The following is a 20261-nucleotide window of genomic DNA, read 5'->3' as shown; positions in this document are numbered from 1 at the left end:
AAAATATATATATTTTTGTACATAACGGTATTTACACTAAAGTTAATTTTCTTTTTTAAATATCACTACATCATTTTCCTGAGACGGAAAAGTGTAACGTCATAGTTTTGCGACACGCCGTGGATTTGTAAGTCGACAGCAACAACTACACACGTTGTGACAAATAGGCTTGAGTCAATCCTCACGCAATACAGATCTGATGCGCGTGCGCGTTATCAAGCAAGTAGCTACACACGTGTTGTGCTGTCTTGTGCCTCTTAAATATAAAGCTATAGCTTTTCCGAAAACAAACGGTAAGTTCAAAAACCTTTTTTGTATTTATAAGACATATAACAATGTACAGAGATCTCTCTTGCTGGTCTCGCTTGCTTTTAAAAGCGCATGTTTACAAATTTACTTACTGAAAGTAAAATCAGTTATTTTATCAAATGTTTAACTCTTGATTTAACTGTGCAGTGGATAGTCTCGTTATGATGGTCACATTAAGTTTAACATAGCCCTCCGTACAGAAAATATAGATTGTTTAGGTGTTTAATATTAATCCATGTGTATGCGCATACAGTTCGGCTTATGACATCAAAGTGCCGCGAGAGCTATTTGAAAGCTATGCATTCTAATCGCTCTCGCGGTACTTTGTTGTCGTATTATTTCGGTCTGCACAGCGCTTCATGACATCGGAAACACCTACAGCAAATTTACGGTTAATGTGAATAATATTTCTTAGTTCACCAACCAGACATTTACTAAGGAATATATATGTTAAATATGATTTTAATTGGAGCATACATTCAGTATTTTGTACGCATTTCAAGCAATCGATTCTGCCTTTTCACAAACAAGAATAACAACAGTGGCCCTGCTGAGTATAATAACGTTACGTGACGTGTAACGTTAATAATTAGAAAATATTTACAGATTTGTACATTCACATATGAGTAAATATATTTTTACCAAATTTACTTACAGCTGGCCCATTCGACTATAACCTGGTTATGCAAGTATTCACTGATTGTGCAGACGCGGTTGTGTTGAGTCTGACGGTTTGTAACGACCACTGTTAACCGTTAGAAACGTTGTTTTAATTCAATTTAAATGCTAACTACTTTCTTACATCCCCGTATGTACATATTACACGTGGTATTAAATACCATGTGGTTATTTGTTTAATTGTAGGTCATAAAGTTTGCATAATTTTTGGCATGTAATGTGTTTACATGTTTGACAGGCTGAACTGAACATTGCAGTTGACCACCACTTGTACCTCATGAGTTTTGTGGAATACTCGAAGTTCGTCCAAGAAGGGGATGTTGTCATCATCTTCATGGGTCATGATTCAATGATGCCGGTGAAAGTTCAGTCCGGGGCTCAGACGCAGACCCGTTTTGGGGTCATCCGGCATTCCAGTGATCTGATTGGGCAACGATTTGGTTCCAAAGTGACTTGCAGTAAGGGTGGTTGGGTTTACGTGCTGCACCCTACGCCAGAGCTGTGGACTGTAAATCTGCCCCACCGAACACAGATCCTCTACACTACAGACATTGCCAATATTACACTGATGCTGGAGCTCAAACCGGGCTCTGTTGTCTGCGAGTCAGGTAAGGTGAAGTTTTTGAGTCGAATCTGAACCATCAAAGGTTCTTAGTTGGGGTCTTATGTTAGGCTGTAAATGCTGCCTTCTGAATATTTGCGAAGTGTACTTGCCTAGCTTTTTAATGCAGTGTAATGCACTAGTGTGCCGTGACCACTTGTTTGGTGTGCCGTGGAAAAATAACATTGCCACAGCGTTCAAAGCTAACTACCAGGTTGCTGAGTTGGTCACAGCTGCGTGTGTCACTGTCATCAATTCCAGCAACAAATATCATTTGTGTTCATCAAAACAAGATCAAGTTTCACATTTAATGTGAATACTATGTTTATTACAGTATAATATTCCAGTTTAACAAGTCATTTAAGCATTGCAATACAGGTTTGTGCAGATCTGTTAATGCTTATTGTGAAAGTGGTGTGCCACATGATTTTTGTACTGTTTTAATGCATCTCAAGTGTCAAGCAGGTGACCTCAAGCACATATAAACGATATTTCTTAGTAATTAAAATGCACAAATGCATGTTTGATAATACCAGTCCATTTGTTAAAAGGCCCTGTATATTGCTTGACAGGTTTCCACTTTTTTTGTTCACCTATACATATACACAGTATGACATGTAGAGAAAAGCTTGGTATGACTGTCTCCCCACATTTTACGATAATAAATTATATAGATTGGGAATAAAATAAATGTAAATCAAAAAATTTAAGATTGGGAAAATTACAAGGTATGCATATGCAGGGCTCAACACACATCAATTTTTATACTGGCCCGACTAAGCCAGTGGTTCAGGTTTTCACTTGCCCTGCCAAAATTTTCACTGGCCCCAATAAAAAATGTCAGTGTCATATATTTAAAAATAATAATTCAAAAGTCAAATATATCTGTAATGTATACATATACAACCCACATGTTCCAACGTAAAAAATTACAAACTTTTCTATATATTTTAGTGACTGAGGGTGAAGCACTGGCCTGATCGGGCAAGTGACAATATGTTTTACTGGCCCGAATGTCTCTCGCCCTTGCCTCGGGCCACTGGGCAGTCCTTAATGTGGAGCCCTGATATGAATATGAAGTAATAATGACAGATGTACAGGTGGTAGCGGCTACATCCTGACTGGCATTATGTATGTATAAAATAATAATAATAGTGCAGAGTGTAATACTGCTTTAAGTGTGTGGTGTTGAATAGTAAACAATAGTCCTGGTGTTTTCCTAGTTCAGGATATAGATGGCCAGAGGGAAAGGAGCCTTTTTGGTCGTCAAGCCCCTTACTTTAACATTAGATTACTTCTCAGGTATTATGGGTCAGTTATACCACCTAGACATTTTACAGCCCAAAACAATTTATTTAGATTTTTTTAAACAATAAAATACATTTTAATAAGTTTGAGTTAGATCTTTAATATATCTGTTTTGGGGCTGATATTGAATGGAAAATGTGGTATGCATTAAATTTAACATTAACAAAATGTATATACGGTAATGTTTTAAATTTGTAAATAAATAAATAAATATATCCGACATCTCTGAGGTTTTTTGATAATTCTTTCATACTTCACATACTTCTGCGTGCTTCCCCTTTCTGATCCTCTGATGCTTACGTCAATGTCCATCTTTTATCTTAATGCAATGCTGTAGACCAAACACCGACCCTGCAGCTATGAGAAGTCCCTGAAGATGTGGCGTTAACAGTATACATGCCTATATAGCACAACACAAATGCTTATGCAAATATAATTTTTACATTTAAGTCTGTGATCTAGGGATGCATAATGAAAATTCGTGACTAATCGTTTGCAGAATAAAAGTTTTTGTTTACATCATATATTTGTGCACTGTGTATAATAATTATGTATATATGAATACACACACATGCATGTACAGTGCATATTTAAGAAATTTTTACATGTGTCTATAAATTTTTATATTTATATATTATGTAAAAATATGAAAACTTCATATATATACATACATTTATATATATTTGTGTGTGTGCTTATACATAAATAATTATTAAACACAATAAACATTCAAACGATTAGTTGCGATTAGTTATGCAGCCCTACCATGATCGCATGCGCACCTCATTTTCTGATTATCGTCAATTTTCTGCTTAAACCTTTATTATGGAAAAAAAAACATTTACCTTTTTCACAGTCACAAAATATTCCTGTAGGCCGAATTTTTTTTTGTGCATGTGTATGTTGTTTAGTTTTCTACAAATTGTGACAGAACATCACGATTGTGTTACCACCCGATGTGTCTGTTTATGAAATGTGTATCTTAACTCTTTCACCACCAGCGTTTTTTTTTTTAAAGTTGCCAGCCAGCGTTTTTCATGATTTTCACCAAAGTTTAATGCCTTCCAGAAAATGGTCTTCTTTAAATATATAAACATACAATATACCAAATGAAAAAACAGACCCTCTGCTTTCAAACAAAATCCTGTTTCATCCTACCTTCAGTAGTTCTTTTGTAATCAGCTTTTGAATATGGGTAGGTTTCTGCAAAAACACCACATTTTGAGCAAAAAGCAGAGATAATTCCATTTTTGTGACGGACTTTTCATAGAGATCCCATTCAGAGCGATCTTTAAAACAGACACGGACATGCAGCTGCTTGCCATAGGGCAATACTTCCGGGTTTAAAAAGTTGCAGAAGTGGATAATAGCGGTATTGCGGAAAGACGGAAAATGTTGTCATTGGCAGGGAAGCGTTTTCTCTTGATTGACGAGATATCTCGTCAATGGCGGCGAAAGAGTTAAACTTGTTTGCTGATAGGTAAAGATTTTTTTAAATCTCACAGTTTACTCACCAGTTGGCAGGTTTGTTTTGAAACACAATCTGTAAAGTTTCATGTTAATGTGTATTATTGTGTTTTTGTTACAGGTACCGGTAGCGGCTCTCTGTCTCATGCTATTCTGCGGACCATTGCTCCCACCGGCCACCTGCACACGGTGGAGTTTCACGCTCAACGGGCCGAGAAGGCAATCGAGGAGTTCAAGGAGCACAAGGTGTCTCACCTTGTTACCGTTAGAAACCAGGACGTGTGCAAGGAGGGCTTCGGTGTCACAGGTGTAGCTGATGCAGTCTTTTTAGACATCCCATCTCCATGGGAGGCAGTCATACATGCCAAGAGGGCCATGAAACGCAAGGGTGAGTACATAGATGTGAAATACATCATTACCATATTAATGCAAAATTTAAAATGCAGTCATTTCAGTGGCAAATGTGGCAGGAAACCCATTTCTATTTCCTGAACCAATGATGCTTCTGTTAAACCACTAAAACAAATGCTGCAGCAAATGTTTGAAACAATGCACAACGTATTGTTAGCACTTTTTATTTGAGTTCAAGTTTTTCAATGTGTTGCATGTAAATTTAAACACAACTTATATTGTGCAGTATTTCCGTGTACCATGTAATGCTTGCCTTCACCTCAGTTATGGATGGTGTTATTGACACAGATACATTATCTTCAATAATAACATCTCATTTGTGTGGTAAAAGACTTCACACCTGTAACAATAAATCCCAGGCTGTATTGCTTAGTTTGAATAACATTCAAAAGTTGTGGGTGAATTAGTTTCGTCCATTTACTCTCTGATCAGTCTGTTTTTATTGAGTGACCATGTCTGAGCAGTTTACTTTAGAAGTAACCCAACCACTTAAGCCGTTTCCATCGTAACTACTGCCCACAGTACTGGACAGGTCCAGACGAGTCAACAGCCCAACAGGGGTCAGAGATTATTCCCATGCATCAGTAGTATACTGTATTCTCATCCGTGTGATACATCCGTGTGTGGCTCCCAGTCAAAAAGGGTGAAGTTAAAGAGCCAGAATGTTCGACATTGCATGAGGTATTATGTCAGGAAGGTAAACAAAGCTTACCAAATCAAAGAGGATTGTAGGGTGGAACCACATTTTAATAAAAGTGGAATTTCTTAAGCACTCAATGCTACACAGAGACTCACAATTTGTTTGTGTTCTGTATACACACATGCAAGAAGTTTATACTGGCAGTGTAATGACCATAAAGGGCCAGACTGTCAGGCTTCAGTAATGATGGGCGAGGCTCTGCAAAAATCTAGAGATGAGTCGACTTCTCTTTTTTGGTCCTGCTTGATAAATTGACTCTTGTGGGTTTCTTATCAAAGAGTTTTCAGTGGCCGTGAAAGCTTTGGATAACTCAAAGCCAATTGTCCTTGACTATGAGGATCTTTACATGCATGATGTTATTAATCTTGCAACTTTGCTAATAGATAACTTGACTCGACATTGTTGCAACAATTTTACTGTTCAGTGATTTCACCTGGTGCTTTTCCGAAAATCCTCTCATTGTCGCCTGTTACCCAGTCTTGTTTTATCACTCGGAGAATCCCAGCTAATGGCTCGGCTCTTTTCTGTTGCCAGGAGACCTGAGGTTTCTGTTTATGACTCCGTTTTAATGGAAAGCCCTTATTTGTCAATGGAATGAGAATAAGCCTTAGGCTTTCCTCTCTCACTCACTCATGCATGTGTCCACACAGAAAGCAGTCTCACAATGCATTTCATTGTCTCATTTAATAAAAAAAATCCCTTTAAAATGAAGCCAAATGTTGATTGTAAATAGTTATGTTTCAATCAATCACAAAGACTTTGAAAGTTTGAACTTATTGTAAGTAGGCTTTTCACACTGTATACTTTTTATGTTTTATGATGCTTCCTGTTAAAAATGGTATTTGTACAACACCTACGGCGCATTCACACGGGGCGAAAGCATTAACGCTTGATGAAGCGTGGCCAACAGCCAATCACAGTGGCCGCAGCACATACTCCGGTCTTCCATAAACGTAATTGGCTGGCTCTGCCTAGGTTATTTGCATAAGGCAATCTGATTGGCGGACGCTCGCGTTGCTGCCTGAAAAGTTGAGAAATTTTCTACTTCTGCCGCGATCAACGGCAGTGAGGCGGCGCCGACGGATCCACAATTCAGTTCGCCAACGCTTGACATCACCCATTAAGAGTGAATGGAAAGCGTCAACGCTTACGCCCCGTGTGAATGCGCCTTAGTTGCTGCCTGTGTCGAGTGTTCATGTCCATTTAAGTATGGATGGCTGCTTTAAAATAGAGCCTACGGGCTAAGAAATGCTGGGTTTTTATTCGACTCCGCAATGGGCAGAAAGAGTCACACCCAGCCTATGGATTAAATTAACCCAGAAAAGTTTATATTTAATTCAGAAATGTGTTAAAACAACACAGCATTTTGGATTTAAACAACCCAGCAGCATAAGTTAAATTAGAAGCCAATGGGTTGGGTTTGTCTTTAAAGTTACACAGAATTTATTTTTAGAGTATTTCTTATTTCTAGTTCGATATATGATGGCAGTTTAATTTTCACAAAGTTGACCAGAAAATAACAATTCTGTCATCATTTATTCCCCCTTATGTTATTCCAAACCTGTATTAATTAAGTGTGGTTGCAAAAAGCACACTTATTGTTCTTCATAAGTTTTCTTATTATTATTATTATTATTAATATTATTTTCTAATTTTTGGCCAGCTCCTGCGACTAGGCCAGGGCCGCCTTAACCTAATGTGAGGCCCTGGGGCTGAGAGGTTTTGGAGGCCCCCCATACCCTCAATTTATAGTCTGATTTAAAAAAGTGTAATATCTAGGTAATCTACATCACAAAATGCATTAGTTTCTTTCAATACATACAACAGTGAGTTTTCCCTCTTTGACCCAGAAAACACCATAATATCATTATTAAAATATCACTGAGCCCACTTGAGCATAAACACAAGACACTTTATTTAACAACCACACACAGCAACTTGTGGTGAAAATAAAACCAAAATGTGTGAGAGTATATATGTTTATAAGCTTTATGTTTATATAGTTTTTGGAATATACAAATTTGTAGAAAATTGCCACTCACTAACTAAATGCTCACCACAGTTTTAAAAATATAAGAAGTTAAAGTTAATGTTAACAAAAGATATAGACAGAATCTTGTTTTTTAATCGGTTATTTATTTTGTAGGCTATTGAAGATATAGTATGCATTGTATTTAGTATTTATGCATACTACGCATGTATACGAACACGTGAATATGCACAAAACAGACAGGGAACATACCTGTATATAAGATCTTTAGATAAGGAGATTATAAATATGAATGGTGCGATCAGGGGATGATCATTTGAGATGGTTGTCGCGCTTTGACTTGCACATTTACCGTTGCGTCGTCTTTCTAAACCAACAGATGTGTGTGTACTGTGAGCTTACATCGCGTCAAACTACATCGCTCCAGCTGCGCACGCGTCACTGATATAAACGCGAGTAAACTTAAACTTTATAACAACGAACAGCATTAATATGTTCGGGAACTCCTTTCTTTATTTGGCGGCACAGTATCTTGTGCACAGTTGGAGAGACTTCTGCATGCCAGAGACTCAGCTGCGCGAAAGAGAGAGAGAGAGACCTGCACCTCACTAGTGCTTATTATGAAATTTCAGAAATTACTCTTTCATATGTTGGTGGATTATTTCCCGTTTCTCTGTCACACCCAGTCTAACATGCAGGAATGCCAAGTTGGCAACGCGCACTTAATTACATTACGCGGACTAGAAAAATCTGTTACGTCTGATATTTTATTTCACGGTAAGTTACCACGGACCAATCAGCAGCCATGTAACGTGCAGTTAGAGTGATTGACAGATAACCTGACAAGTTACAAAACAATATGAACGTGAACTTGGGAGGCCCCAGAACATGGGAGGCCCCTGGGCTTCAGCCCGTGCATTAAGGCGGCCTTGGACTAGGCCGTTTGACACAGACCCTGTTCAAACTTTAAAACGTTCAGGCAGTGCCGGTGTTAGTTGCTTGAGGAGATGACGTTACGGATCCATGTCATTTTTCAGCCATATTGGATTGAACAGAAAACCAAAAAAAAGATTCACAGGTTACAAATTTTGTCCGAACTTCACAAAACTGGACGTACATGATCCTTCGACCAAGCCTGACAAAGTTACTAAAAGGATTTTTGGAAGTGTTTGCTCGTCACAGCCCAAACGAAATCTGCGGCATAGCCGCCAAAATAGGAAGTCCTTCATATCTCAGGAACGCTTTCGCATATTGAAACCAAAGTTTGTACATGAACTGAGCATCTTTTTTTTATCATAAACCCTTTATATGCGTCTGCAGTAGGCATGTATTTTGAATGACGCGTGATGCACATAAGTTTACATGATGCGCCAAACACATATTTTGACATGACGAGCCACACACATGTTTGGCTATATACATGTTTTGACGAGCTTTGCATCATGCACCCTCAAAAAAGAAGACTGCGGCAGCCACAGCATCAGTTTGGTTATTAACATTATTCAAAATATATGTTTTGTGTTCAGCAGAACAAAGAAATTTACAAAGGTTTGTAATCACTTGGGGGTGATAAATGAGTTTTGCTTAAACTTTCCCTTTAACATCTTTCAAGACCATGTAAGACACTCATTATTGTGCTAAATTACAGTAAGTGAACCTAATAAGGTCATGTTTTAGATCTGTTTTTAGATTCAATCCAATCAGTCAGTTCCTCAATATACTCCTCTCCTCACAGCACCCTGTCTATCTTCTTACTGTGGTCTAATGTGTATATTCTTATGCATGTCTTTAGTCTGAATTCTCTATATTTGTGTAAGTTAAGAAAGATGAAGAGGAGATGTCACTGTTTCAAACTCTTGGCCACCTTTACTCTGTTCATCCTGTTTATACTGTTAAGGCAAAGGGTATGTAAACAGAAGCACATTGAATGCTCTCTGACTATTTACAGCTTGCTGAGTTAGGGATTTTTGCCCATTGAGGAAGCATATAGTATGTTTAAAGTGTATTTAATTCCTTTGGAAAGCAACATTGATCCTGACATTGAGTCTACACACAGAAAGCTCAGCAGATTCCTGCAAAACTTTGAATAGTTTGATTTAAATGTTTTAATTAAAGTTAGAGTACCCTTGGCTGTTTTTATAATTTACATTTATGCATTTAGCAGTTGCTTTTATCCAAAGTGCATTACAAGGTATACATTTTTTTAATCAGTAAGTGTGCTCCCTGGGTTCAAACCAATGAACATGCACACATACTACATTGCTTGTAAAAGAACAAACATTTCAAAGCCACATGAGTTATCATTCACATCTGTAACACGAATGTTGAGGGAGGAGTTTCTTGAAGTTTTTAGGGGTTGCAATTTTCAAAAGTGTAAGCGGTAGTAATAGTGTTGCCTCTCACTCTCTCTGCTTTTAGGAGGACGTCTGTGTTCCTTCTCACCGTGTATAGAGCAGGTCCAGAGGACTTGCGAGGCATTACTGGACCATGGTTTTGAGGAGATCTGCACGTTAGAGGTTCTGCTGCGGGTTCATGATGTTCGCACTGTCACTTTGCCTCTACCAGACTTTGGCCCTGAAGATGACTCGACTGACAGTACCCAGATAATGTCAAGTGCCGGTCAAGAGGAGGTCCCAAACACTGGAAACACCTCTGTGGTCTGTCGGACTGCCACAGCCCCAAGAGAAATGGCAGGGCACACGGGATACCTCACGTTTGCTACCAAACCACGGGACTAAGGGTAACTGAAAATAAAGGATGAGTTATTAGATCATGATATTTAAAAACTGTCTGGTGCAAGTTATTTTTCATCATTAATGTTTTTATTTTTTGAAGAACAGGGAACTGTAGATTATTTGTTTTAGTACAATAAAATGAAAACCCAGTGGAAAACAATGCACTCTGTGGGTTTTTTGTGTGTGGTTGACATCATGGCAGCTTTTTATGACTCCATTTGTTTGATAATCAGCTCTTTGTAACTCATGCGCACATATCTGACCTCAAGTTAGAGAACACAAGATAATGGTTCGTAAATGCACTGTATGCTCATGACGTGCATCTTGTGATGATAAAATTTGTGCCAGTTTGGTCTGTGGGGTAGGATTTTATTCAATGAGCTCTTGATGTTATGCATGAGCGAGCTATCAGCAGTACTTTAATTTCAGACAGCTAGTAGTTTAAGTTCAAGGTTGTTACAGCCTGTTTTGTGTACATTATGTTTTTGCATGTGAAAAGTGAGGTACACCGTACGTACAGAAGAAAAGTAGTGTCTGTTTTACTTACAAATCTGCAAGGGGCTTAGATCTGATTTTCTACTCCACCTCCCCAACCCCACAAGTATAATGGATCCATGTTTCCATATAAGGCTTCCTACTTCAATCCTATGATGCCTTCACAGATGTTGTGTGTTAAATATTATTATCTTTTTATGACCTTCAGTCAATCATAAACCAGAAAATATAGGCTGTGGAATAGAATACCAGCATACTACTAGTGTATACTGTATACTTCAGACTATAAAAAGTTAATGACCATCATGTAATTTTAATTTTAAAGTTGTATTGTGAAAAACAGTATTGTGTAAGTCATATCAATATTTTGGGCATACAGCAAATGTGCCTACTGTACACACTAAACGTATTATTTATGCACTTCACAACATAGTCATCTTCCACGCCCTGTCGGCCCTCCGAGACATCATTTTCATAAATGTGCTGTTACTGTGCAAAAGGGATTGAGGGTTATGTAATGTTTCTCATGCAAAGAAAACCTTTATGTCCCATATCTACTCTGTGATAATACATTGCATCCATATGTGGAGGTGGAAAGTTGATGTAACACTAGGACTGGCATGTTTAATTTTTAAGCCATCTGTTTCCTGTTAAAATACCGACCGTATCCAGTAAAAATGACAACGCACCCCATAACTCAGGTCGGAGTGTCTAAACAGAGTACAGTTTCTGGAATAGCGTATTTTATAACTTTTATAAAGCCTCACACAACTTAATCTGCTTGTTAGCAAGGGTACTGCCCAGTGACAGTGTAGTGTGCAATGTTATTGTTAAAGGAGAATGCTGGGACTTTAGCATATTCACCATATCCCCCAGAGTTAGATAAGTCCATACATACCCTTTTTATCTCTGTGCGTCCCGTAACTCTGTATGACGCATTCACTGCTATAGCCTAGCTTAGCACAAAGACTGAAAGTAAATAGCTCCAGGTCACCACGTGTACAAATAACAAGGTCATATGTTGCACAGCCTTCATTTAACTGTACACAATTACACAATTCCCCTTTAAACGCAACAGTTAGGATTGTTTACATGTGACCGACCCAACATTTTTAAAGTGTAGTTTATGTAGGAGTTGGCATGTCTGTATTAAATCCATGCTTGTTTGTGCACTAAATATACAGTACAGTATAAACACACCTCTGCTTTTCCTTTTGAAGGATACCAAAGTGCTGGCAGGCAGATCAATAGAGAGGAGGAGGAGCGTTGGATAAGTGTGTACTCAGACTGTAAATCAATAGGATACTGTTCCATTACTGTCTTTACCGTTACTCATGCTTTCAAACACAATAACTTGCATCTGTGATGAATGCGCATGGTACTTATAAGATAAAAATACCCAAACACACTTTCTCATACAAGCAAATTTTCTTTTGCTGTGCACTCCTCACTTTCAGACTGTACATTCAGCTCAATTTAATCCATTAGCTGAGAGGAGAGTGATGAGCTTAGGCCAAGCAAAGCAACATGGGCACAAAGAAGACTTGTGTTGGTGATCCTTTGGCTTACACAGCTCAGTCCATCTGCTAGACTCACCTCACAATACGGACAGTACTGGTAAATAAACAGTATGCACTACTACCGGTCTCACAGAATAAGTGATCTTGTTATTTAATCTCTAGAAATACTTCAAAGAAACTTTAAGGTCTTTGTTGGGATATCGTGACTTTTTTTGGCATCACGTGATTGCCCTTAATGTTCATAAGTTGTCTGCAAGGATTCATGTCACACACTGTAAGAAAGGATGTGTTTATTTTTACACATTTTTTGTGTTCTGCTACTTATGTATGCAATATGTGTCATTTTAACACTTTTTTTGTGCATGCTGTGCATTTTGTGCATAACTTCATGCTACAGGAATATAATGGTACATTGTAAAAAAAAGTTAATTCAACTTAAAATTGTTAATTGACAAATTTTTACACAATTTTTTGGACAACTAATATTTTTAAGTTAAATTAAGTTAATTTTTGAGCAACCATGTAACTTACTTTTTTTAAGTTGAACCAACAAAATTATACAATTATACCAACGTACTGGTGAAAGAGATGGCACTGGCAGTTAATGTTTTTTAACCCATATGTTATATGAGTTTTGTTTCATTGTTTGCTTCAGGTATTGTTGAGCTCTGAGGAAGTATTTTTCTCTGTGAAACGGATATGGGAGGGACTGAAACTATAAACAGGAAACACAAAAGCTTAGGTTAATGTTACCTATATACAGTAATAGGATCTTAATACATGCAGTGCACAAAACTTAGGCCACGTTCACACAATGTTTTAACTATAACAAGAAACGTTTTATGAATTTTGGCTGTTCTTTTACAACAACTACATTTTGGCGTCCTGAAAATGCTAAATTTTGTAAATGGGTTTGGGTAGACACCGTTATTATTTCCATGTCAGCTACAAAATGCCATTTCTTTAAACTGTAATGTCATGCACATGCATAGTTTTATAATAGTTAAAGTAGTTGAATAAAGATGAGTCAGATGATCATTATTTGCTGTGCTCTGAATTAAAATGCCTCAAGCAACTTCAGATCTTCAATCTTAAAGAGAAACCGACACAATGGGTCTGATTCAGAGGTTTCCATGGACACAAAAGAGCAAAAAATCAGATAGCAGACAGAATGACATTAGTTTCTCCAATTACATTGAATAAGTCTAAGATCCAGTGTTAGTATTTTACTTTTCTGAGTTTTTCTCACATGCTCTTAAAAAAACTGTCCTGTATGATCCACTTCTGCTTTGCTCTGGCATTTATTTTTACTACTAAGGCCATCTCAATCATTGCTCTTCTGGAGTAATGTAGCCTACTAGGGACCCTTTTAGGAAGGGTGGATTCGGAATGGGGGCCATAGATTGTTTTATTTTTACTTTTTACAAGTTATTTGGTGTCATTTGTGTGCAATGCCACATGGATAATTACAATAATAAAGTTAAAAAGTCAGAATTCCCAAATGTGTGCATGCACGTATGTGACGATTTCTGTGTTTGCATGATTGCAATGTACCATTTCAGGATTGATACATCATTGATCTTTTCGACATGACACCAAATCTTTCTCAGTTGAGTCTGTTGAGCAGAACAGAAGAGGCGGATAGAGATACAGAGAAACTGGGAGCATGGGCCTTTTGTTTTCGGTCTTAAACGTCACATTCAGATCTGGAGCGCTGCCCTCAAACCAGCACAAAGACTCTAATGGACCAAATGATGATGCATTTCAAGCGCCTCTTCTGTCTAAACAACCACTCGAGCCCTTGAAGCTCACAGTAATGACATTTTAGTTGAATGTGGGAAACTGATACCAAATCACAGTTCATTAGCCTATTATTCCTCCTTAATCTGATTTAGAAATAATTAGAGGACGAAAGGGTTATGAACATGCAGTTCATCTGAAACAGCAAGTTTATTGACGCTATAAAAGGCGGAATGTATTAAATACAAACTGTATGTATTTTCTAAACTATAGTTTTATGTTTGGATGACTGTCTGTCTCTTTATATAAGTGCACAGGTCTTGAATAACCTTCAAAATGGAGCAGATTGTATAGGTACAGTAAGTCATTGTGGGTTTTATTTATATGGTATAATAGAAGCACAGTTTTAGTTCTTCTGCTTTTGACTAAGACGCATCATGCTCATGAGTCTATGAATATGTACTTAAAAATAAATCAGAAACAAAACATTTGCTGATGACCAAGTACCTTTCAGACTGACTGCTATATTACATCTACCAAATATATTGTAGCATATCTCTTAATGAACTTTGTGTGTGTTCATTTTGGTAGTCAGTGCATACAGTACATTGAACAAACAAGATAAAGAGTTGTAAATGTGAGCCAATATAAAGCATTGTGTCGTAACCAATTTGACCGTAGGTCATTTGATTATTTAGGCATGATCTCATAGTGAAACATTTGACTGAGTTGACAAAAACGAGCCTACAGACACGAAGTCTTAAAGGGTGTGCTTCATTATAAAAGGCAGCATGATGCAATAAAGGAAGTCTATGTCTTTTATAAGGTTGAAATGACTGTGGTGTGTGTATGCAGGAGTGCACGTAACCTTATTCATTGTGGCCACATGTCACGAGAACAGAAAAACCTGTTGTTGCTTTAACAGTTTAATTTTGCTTCATAAACATTGGTTAACTGATGAAATTTGCATGCTATGCAAATTTAGTGAAATTAAATAACACATCTAGACTCATTTGATCAGACTATTAAAAAGCTAAGGCAACCAAGTTACATTTTAATTGCAAAACAACTTTTTATTGCCATGGAACTCATGATTATGTAATACAATGTACATATTGTTAGAAATGTTATCATTACACATATGGTTTCATTTATTATTTTAAAATCTAATAGACCATATATTCTGTTTACTGTACAATAATGTTTTATTCATGGACATGAAAATATACAACTGTAGGTAATTTATTAACTGTATATTTACTATCCTTGAATCCTAATGAGCACCAAAGCTTATGCAAAGCGATATGCAAAAGGTACAACCCCAAAGTAAACAATGACGCACTTAATCGTCTCCAACATTAATCTCTTTTCTTGGACTAAAACAAACACACAGATTGTAGGCAACAGTTTACTTGCTGGGATTGGTGATGTAGACAAGACCGACATTATCATAATTCCTCCCGCTTGGACTCACAGCCTGAAAATTAACTCCTGTTAGCATTGCATTGTGAGCAAATATTTTAAACATGATAAAGAGCATCACATTTTCGGCTGATGTCAGAGGTATTCAGATCAATCACAACGTACAGATTAGCTGGCCAATCAGGGACACAGAGCTTTTCAAATCCGTGTGTTTCAGGAAGAGAGTGAAATCTAGAGCTACAAAAATATACGGTATGTTGAAAATAATGTGTTTTTTAACCCTAAAACCAGGGGCGGTCGGTGACTTTTTTTCGAGGGCGCTTGATGCAAAGTCCCGTCATGTGTGTGGTTCGTAATTTCAAAATATGTGTTCTGCGCGTGGAGTGATCCTGTGTGCATCACGTGTCTTGTCAAAATAAGTGCCTGCTGCAGACGCCTCTAAAGGGTTTATGATAAAAGAGACGCTCGTATTTGCCAGATACTCGCATAATCTCATGCGTAATCAGAGTTTACTGTTAAGGGAGTGTCTTGCGTGTACTTAGTTAACGTGAGCGTCTCTTTTATCATAACCAGTTTTGACGCGTGTGCAGCAGGCACTTATTTTGACAAAACACGTGATGCACATGGTTCACATGACGCAACAAACACATATTTTGAAAGTACGAGCAACATACATGACACTCCGAACACTTATTTTGAATTTGCGACCCTTGGATGAGCAGTCACGAGCTGCCTAAACCATGCAAACACATTGTATTTAGGGATGCGCCGATACCACTTTTTTGGAATACGAGTACGAGTACGAGTACTTGCATTTCAGTACTTGCCGATACCGATACCGAGTACTTAATAAAAAACATGATTTAAATTTACAGGTAACAGCTTTAGTCATATAATTTAACAAAAAAACAAGGGACTAGTTTTCCAGTTTGTTGTAAACTCTGCCTCTTTGGACAACACAAGAGGCATTAACCCCTTACACGCCGCTCAAACAGAGACATTTCTCAGACCGTGGTATCGATCCCTGGTATCGGGGGACTTTTAACGAGTACGAGTACTTTAGAAAATGTGGTATCGAGGCCGATACCCGATACCAGTATCGGTATCGCTGCATCTCTAATTGTATTATACCAAATGCACAAAATAAAGTTGTTTTTAGAAATGAAATAGGTGCTCTTAAAGATTATAGGTCTTGTTGGTGTGGAGACAGCTGAGCATTCACCTCAGCATCTGTTTGAGGAACATAACCACAATCACACTGCATACTAAAGACTGAGAAACCCTGATCTATGAGTACCTGTCTGAATCCATGTACACTTAAAATAATATAAAGTTTATTCAAAATGGCTATCATCACTATGTGTTTGAAGAAGTGGTCCTACTTTCTTCTAGTGCTGATCTTCATCAGACTTCTTCAGAATACACACGTTCGTGCACATAAAGAGTTTAACAGTGCATTGATAGTCTTGTATGATAAAATTTATCATACGAGACGCGCATCTATGTTCAGAGTACAATGGCAATATCCAAGAAAGTGTTAAATGCAGATGTAACTAATGCAGAAGTACAAGAACAGAGAAGTTCAGACAGATTTAGCTCACAATGTGCTAACTGAATAGAGCATTGACCAGCAGTAATGTTATTTATAATATTTTTTTCCCGACATAGAAGCTTTCCAAAGCTCAATGGAACATTGGATTTAATGTCTCAGTGTCCACAGATGAACATAGGGATGTGTTTGTATGCCTATATGGTTTGAATCATGAGCCATTGCAGTGTGAGTCATGGGTTATGTGCTCAGTCCTTCCCCTGTTTACACATTTTTCCAAAACAGGTCTACAGAAATCTGGAATGATCGAGACTGTGCTTTGTCTCTCTGTGTGTCTGCTTATATTTCCTCATATTTGTGGAATGAATTAATCAAAAATTTTTATTTGTCTATATAGTACAGCAGTGATTTCCTGAAGTCTTATGATTCTACAGCTTTGTGAATGTTTCGCCCAATCAAAACACGATTTTTAAACACTTTTACAGTTGCTTTGACTATTAATGACTATTAGTTTGACCGTGTCTGTAAAACCTGCATAAAATCATCCGATATAATGTAAAGAACATTCTGTGATATCTTATATATTGGCAGAGTAACATCATGTCAAAGATTGATTTAAAAGTGAAATCAGTGATTAAATAAAAAAATCGATGCTCCTTATCTCATCATTAGATTATAAGACTTCAGAATGGTTTTAATAGACAGGCTCACTCATGCACATTCTTGTGGTGAGTTGTTTTTACCTCGTGATTTGATGATTAACAGTGGTGTGCAAATGAGAAAAAGAGTCAGGCTGCCCTCTTATGGACACATATGGTAAAATAAACCACATCAACATGTACCTAACTCTTAATTTTTTGTAATACCACTGATGCATAATCATTTCCTATGTCAACTTCTTAATTTTTAAATATTTTTTGTATTTATTTGATTTTCTAATCATATTTATTTACATTTCTGTTATTTTATTCGTGAAACTTTACATGGATAATCTATGTTTTCATTCCTGTAGAGATTTTTTGTGTATTCTGTCTTTTATGTAAAATGTTTTGAAGCATTAATAAAAATTATATAAAAAACTGTGTTAAATGTAAAAAACCTAAATCTTCATTAGTTGTTTTATTTCGGTTTGTTATTTAAAGGGTGCAGCGTGTAATTTTTAAAAGAATCTCTTGACGGAAATGCAAAATATTCAAAACTATGATTTGAACTATGAACTGTGATTTTCCACACTGCACCTTTAATATATTCAAAGATGCTTTGAAGTTTCCATAAGGCCAGACTTAAAACTTTTATGAAACATAACCAAAATAAATCCAGAAATACATCATGATGAATTCACAAGACCAGTTTTACATGAGTTTTGTTGAAGAGTGCTGCCGGCCATGTGTTGAATGTGGATTATATCCAGCTGTTGATGTGGCAGCTGGCCTGAGAGCTGGATAAATAATATTCAATGCCTGTAGGAGATAACATAGGGGTGTGTCTTAAATGCAGGCAAAACATGTTTAATAGGATTATAACACTAATGTTTTTTGGGTTAATGTGCTACAAACTTAATTCATGGCACATTTTGACTCATCTTGCACTTTTAGGAATTCCCATTCAAAGTGTATTTGGGAACCGGAAGAGATTATTGGGAATGGCTTTTGCAGCTGTCTGCTTCATATAATGTGAATATCAGGCTAAAGGTGCATTTAATCAGATATTTGTGAATGCATTCTAGATCCCTCAGGTTACCCAACATAGACATAATAATTTGCTTACAACATAGACATAATTTACCCACATATAATGTTGTCGTTGTTGGTTAACCTGAGGAAGTAAGTAAAACTATGAGTTTCACTAATACATTTCATTAGCCTAGAAATCTAGACGCACCCTAGCAACCGCAAAATATATTTGCTGCCAGGGTTTAGTCTAGGCACTCACAATACACTTAACCGGTCCAAAAACCAAAATTTGGTCAGGCCAATCACATCGTGTGTAGCGTCTGTGGGGCGGGCTTAACATGATGACGACAGAGCTGCAACGGTTCCTACTTGAAAACAGAGAATGGCTGCTGCTGCTGGCGAACAGCTATCTTTTGAAGCGGCTTTGGCCGCGACTCTGGAGGACTTAGACTTATGTTTTTCTTTGAGAGAAGAGCAAATAAACCCTACTGAAGTCCTTTTTAAGCAAGAAAGATGTGTTTAGAGTTTTGCCGACTGGTTACGGTAACTACGTCACCTTCTTCGTTGCTCTGATCCGTCATAGCGCTATCCTATTGCGTGCAGAGGCATTTTGAGGGACAACCTTATATCCCGCCCCTTGCATTGAGCCGTTTGTGTGAAGAGTTGCCAGACCTTACATCTTGATGTAGGTCTGGCTAACCAGGCTAACATTTCATAGCATTTTGTTTACATTTTGAGATGAATTCCTAATTTAATTTACAGATTTGAACCTAAAGACAGCTTATTGGTACCTTAAAGTTACATACTGATACCAAATGTATACATTTCTATGCCTAAATGGTACTTATGATGTCCTCATTATGTTGACCCTGGATCAACATTTTAATCAGATTTCAGAACTAAATGTATAAATTTAAGCTTACAACCAGGATTAGCTGCTATTAGACAATTTTTTCCATCATTTCCCTCTGATTTTAGGGTTCAGTTATGGTTAGGGTTGGGTAGGTGTTATTTACAAAAATGTTGTCTTTGGGCCACACAATATTTGCCCCGAGGACAACAACCACGTGGCAAAATCAAATGGGACGTGTGTTTGCTGTTAGCTCAACTGTGGTAAAGCATTATGCTAGCAGTGCTAATGGTTATGGGTTCAATCTCAAAGAACAAATACTGATAAAATGTGTATGTTACTTGAATGCACTTTAGATAAGACCATCTGCCAAATGCATAAATGTAAATGTTTTCATACAGTACCATCACTTACCAACCAATCATCTCTGGCCTTAAAGCTATATAAAATAATAATAACTATGAAAAATCACAACTATGAATCAGTGCTGTGGATCTCACTTTATGGTTATATTTATACAAGATGAATATGCGTTTGTCTTTATGCATCAATTCGTACAAATTCGAACAATATGCTTTGTAAAATACAGCTGTGAGAAGCCAAGCATAAATATTATTTAGGGCAAACAAATTATCAGGACAGGACCTCCTACCTCCCCCCACTATATGCACAAGTGTGATCTGAATCTAATGGGAATACTGTTGCATAACATGTTTGTAATTGCCATCAGATAACATGGATTAGAGGGAACAAAGCAGAAAAATCACTGATTTAGTACACATGTAACAGCTTATGGAGGTGAGGGTTAAACTG

The 20261-nt window shown here is 37.3% G+C and overlaps 1 protein-coding gene across 2 annotated transcripts; it reads left to right on the top strand.

Moving 5' to 3' along the window:
• The first annotated feature begins 165 nt into the window (after nucleotides 1-165).
• Nucleotides 166-12193, top strand: trmt61a (tRNA methyltransferase 61A). 2 transcript variants are annotated; one of them, XM_065297246.2, is made up of 5 exons: nucleotides 166-293; nucleotides 967-1040; nucleotides 1226-1595; nucleotides 4485-4751; nucleotides 9883-12193. In XM_065297246.2, the coding sequence occupies exons 1-5, from the start codon at nucleotides 200-202 to the stop codon at nucleotides 10200-10202; spliced, it is 1125 nt and encodes a 374-aa protein (XP_065153318.1). In that variant the 5' UTR covers nucleotides 166-199; the 3' UTR covers nucleotides 10203-12193. The 2 variants fall into 2 exon arrangements, with proteins under 2 accessions (XP_065153318.1, XP_065153319.1); XM_065297247.1 differs by lacking the exon at nucleotides 967-1040 and having other exon boundaries at nucleotides 190-293.
• Nucleotides 12194-20261: the final 8068 nt, after the last annotated feature.

Source organism: Paramisgurnus dabryanus, chromosome 20, assembly GCF_030506205.2.
Source record: "Paramisgurnus dabryanus chromosome 20, PD_genome_1.1, whole genome shotgun sequence".
In the NCBI taxonomy this organism is placed as follows: Eukaryota; Metazoa; Chordata; class Actinopteri; order Cypriniformes; family Cobitidae; genus Paramisgurnus; species Paramisgurnus dabryanus.
This window is presented reverse-complemented; position numbering and strand designations above follow the sequence as displayed.